We start from the raw sequence: 3,000 nt of genomic DNA on the forward strand, positions 1-3,000 counted from the left end.
ATTGCGTGTTGTTGTGTCCTATTGGTATGGTGTTCATCATTGTTTTCTTTTGAAGTTTTATGTGTCATATTTAATGATTTGAAAAATATTTTTGTAATAACTTTGTTTAAAGTTTTTTTTTTCTTTATTTTTTTATGATGTTTTAAGAACAACAGCATTTTCAATTTTTTATTTATTTTGTATGGGTTTAAAATTAAAATCCTCGATATTCTTAATTAGTGACGGTTTCTTCATAATTTATTACAATATATTATTAAAAGATAAACTGAAACCATAGAACAAAAAGTTACAAATTTATGGATTTAAATGAGTATCTATTGCAAGATGTTGGAAACTAGATTTAGCAAAACAAACCAACAAAACATAAAAATAAGTAATTAATATCTTAGTTGTATCAATATTAAATACTATTTCTATCAAAAACCCATTTCAAAAGCGTTGTGTTTTTGTCATTTACAGAAGCTGGAGGTTAATTTATGTAATTATGTCAAAAATGGAATGGTACTTGAGTCCTGATAAAAGAAAGTATACCCTATATATCTTCTCAACAAATAATTACAAGCTTCTCATTCTCCATCAAGCTGCCACCATAACACCCTTTTGTATCGGCGTAAAACCAACGAACAACCGAAATCATTGAAAACCCACCATATATCCCGGCTTTATTCCGCCGGAAAGCACCTAAATTCATCACCCTCATGCTTCCTCTTTTCGATACGCCTCCTTCCCCGCATAAACCCCAAAACCCAGAACTAGATCGGAAAAGTTCCTTCGGTTCACTTAAACCTTATCTCCCTCGCACATGGCTTATCTTCTTTGTCCTCTTCCTCCAGATCATCCTTCTCTTAATCGCTCGCAATTACCACATATCCACGGCCGTTATCATCCCCCAACACCTTCCTGAAGTGGCCGCCATCACCGCCGTGGACGGCGGCGATACCGAATGCCCGTCCGGTAAGGTCTTCGTCTATAACCTGCCGCATTTTTTTAACACAGAATTGTTAGAAAATTGTCATGAATTGAATCCCTGGGGTTCTCGTTGCGATACGTACTCTAATGATGGTCTTGGACGCCCTGCAACAAAGCTAGCCGGAGTGATACCGGAGAGTCTCACCGGAGCGTGGTATTGGACGGATCAATTTGCATCTGAGATTATTTATCATAATCGGATGTTGAACTACCGGTGTAGGACGCTAGACCCAGAATCTGCTACGGCGTACTACATTCCTTTGTACGCCGGCCTTGCCGTCGGAAAATATCTATGGACGAATAATTACACGGCGGAGGATCGTGACCTTCATTGCCATACGATGCTGAAATGGGTTCATGATCAACCTTATTGGAAAAAATCCAACGGTTGGGATCACTTCATTACGATGGGTCGTATCACATGGGATTTCCGCCGGTCTAAAGACGATGACTGGGGTTCCCGATGCATCTATTTACCTGGGATGCGAAACATCACGCGCCTCCTCATCGAACGGAACTCGTGGGACTATTTCGACGTCGGTGTTCCATACCCCACCGGATTCCACCCCACCTCGCCGTCAGATGTCGAAACGTGGCAGGAGTTCGTTCGTACACGTACCCGTACCACCCTTTTCTGCTTTGCCGGCGCGACACGTGGCCTCATCAAGAATGATTTCCGAGGACTCTTGCTAAACCAGTGTTACAACTCCTCGGGTTCTTGTCGGGTCGTGGATTGTGGCGGGTCAAAATGCTCCAACGGTACGTCGTTGATACTTGAATCTTTCCTCGGGTCGGACTTTTGTCTTCAACCCAGAGGCGACAGCTTCACCCGGCGGTCAATTTTTGATTGCATGATCGCCGGTTCAATCCCGGTTTTCTTCTGGAACAGAACCGCTTACTCACAATACGAATGGTTCTTGCCGGGTCAACCCGAAAGCTATTCGGTTTATATCGATAAGAATGATGTTTTAAATGGGAAATCCATAAAAGGTGTTCTTGAGAGCTTTGGGAAAGATGAAGTGAGGAAAATGAGGGAAAAGGTTATACAATATATTCCAAGAATTGTGTATGCAAAACCTCATCAAGGTCTTAAGGGCATGAAAGATGCTTTTGATTTGGCTGTGGAGGGAGTTCTGAATAGAATCAAAGATCAAGAAAGAGAGGGATTCAAATGGTAATTATTTTTTTGCATTATTTATTTAGACATTCTATTTTTTTTAAAATTATATATAAAAATGATTGTGAAGAATTTGTTTTGGGAATTGGGATTATCATGATGATGGGCAATGCGGATGGTAGAAATTAGTTGATAGATATACAAGACGTATCCAAGAGAAGTGATATGATGAATTTTGAGTTAAGTGGTTATGGTGGGTGATGCTATAAATGTAAAATGTGTACAATTTATATAGATTTGCTACAAGTAGATGATGACAATAATGGACCTTGTTACATTGTTTGCAGTATATATTATCTATTATTTTGTTAGATTTGTTTACATCTAAAGTGTGCTATCTTTGAATCCCGTTTATGGGAATGATTTAAGTTTTTTTTTTGTTTTGTTTTTTTTTTAAGGTAATATGCCTTTTAACAATATCGTAAATATGTTTCTTAAAATTAAATTAAAGTAATTATGGCATGGCTCCTCTTTAATGAAAAGCGAATAAATAATGATGAAGCTCGAGTGGTGTAGATGGGTACCAAAGACCACTATAATGTATGTTTAAGATTTAATTTAAGACTAATTGCCTTAATGCCTTCCATAATTTAATTTCAGAATCTTAGTAAAAAATAAGGATGTCAAAAAGTGTCATTCGACTCCGTTTCCGTTGCAGACTCGTCTCGTATGGGGGTATTTGTTAAAAAGATCGGTGATAAGGCGGGGACGGGACAAGGTTAACCCTCCGTTTTAATTTCGGGGATAGGCTGTCTCATCATGAAACCCCATGGGCCCTGTTGATAAATTATATATATTTATTAATATTAGACCATTTCCAACCAATTTTTATTTTTTCTCTCATTAAATAGAGT

The 3,000-nt window shown here is 38.3% G+C and overlaps 1 protein-coding gene across 1 annotated transcript; it reads left to right on the plus strand.

Annotated features, from left to right (window-relative positions):
* Positions 1–523: 523 nt before the first annotated feature.
* Positions 524–2,467, plus strand: LOC145088787 (xyloglucan galactosyltransferase XLT2-like). Its single transcript, XM_079027188.1, has one exon. It carries the CDS (start codon positions 699–701, stop codon positions 2,145–2,147), a length of 1,449 nt encoding a protein of 482 aa, XP_078883314.1. The 5' UTR covers positions 524–698; the 3' UTR covers positions 2,148–2,467.
* Positions 2,468–3,000: the final 533 nt, after the last annotated feature.

The sequence above is a fragment of the Lactuca serriola genome, chromosome 2, assembly GCF_051521515.1.
Source record: "Lactuca serriola cultivar US96UC23 chromosome 2, Lser_US96UC23_V15, whole genome shotgun sequence".
Taxonomy (NCBI): Eukaryota; Viridiplantae; Streptophyta; class Magnoliopsida; order Asterales; family Asteraceae; genus Lactuca; species Lactuca serriola.

What these genes read in the sequence shown, in the direction of transcription:
- LOC145088787 (XM_079027188.1), top strand. Translation starts at nt 699, where the DNA reads ATGCTTCCTCTTTTCGATACGCCTCCTTCCCCGCATAAACCCCAAAAC.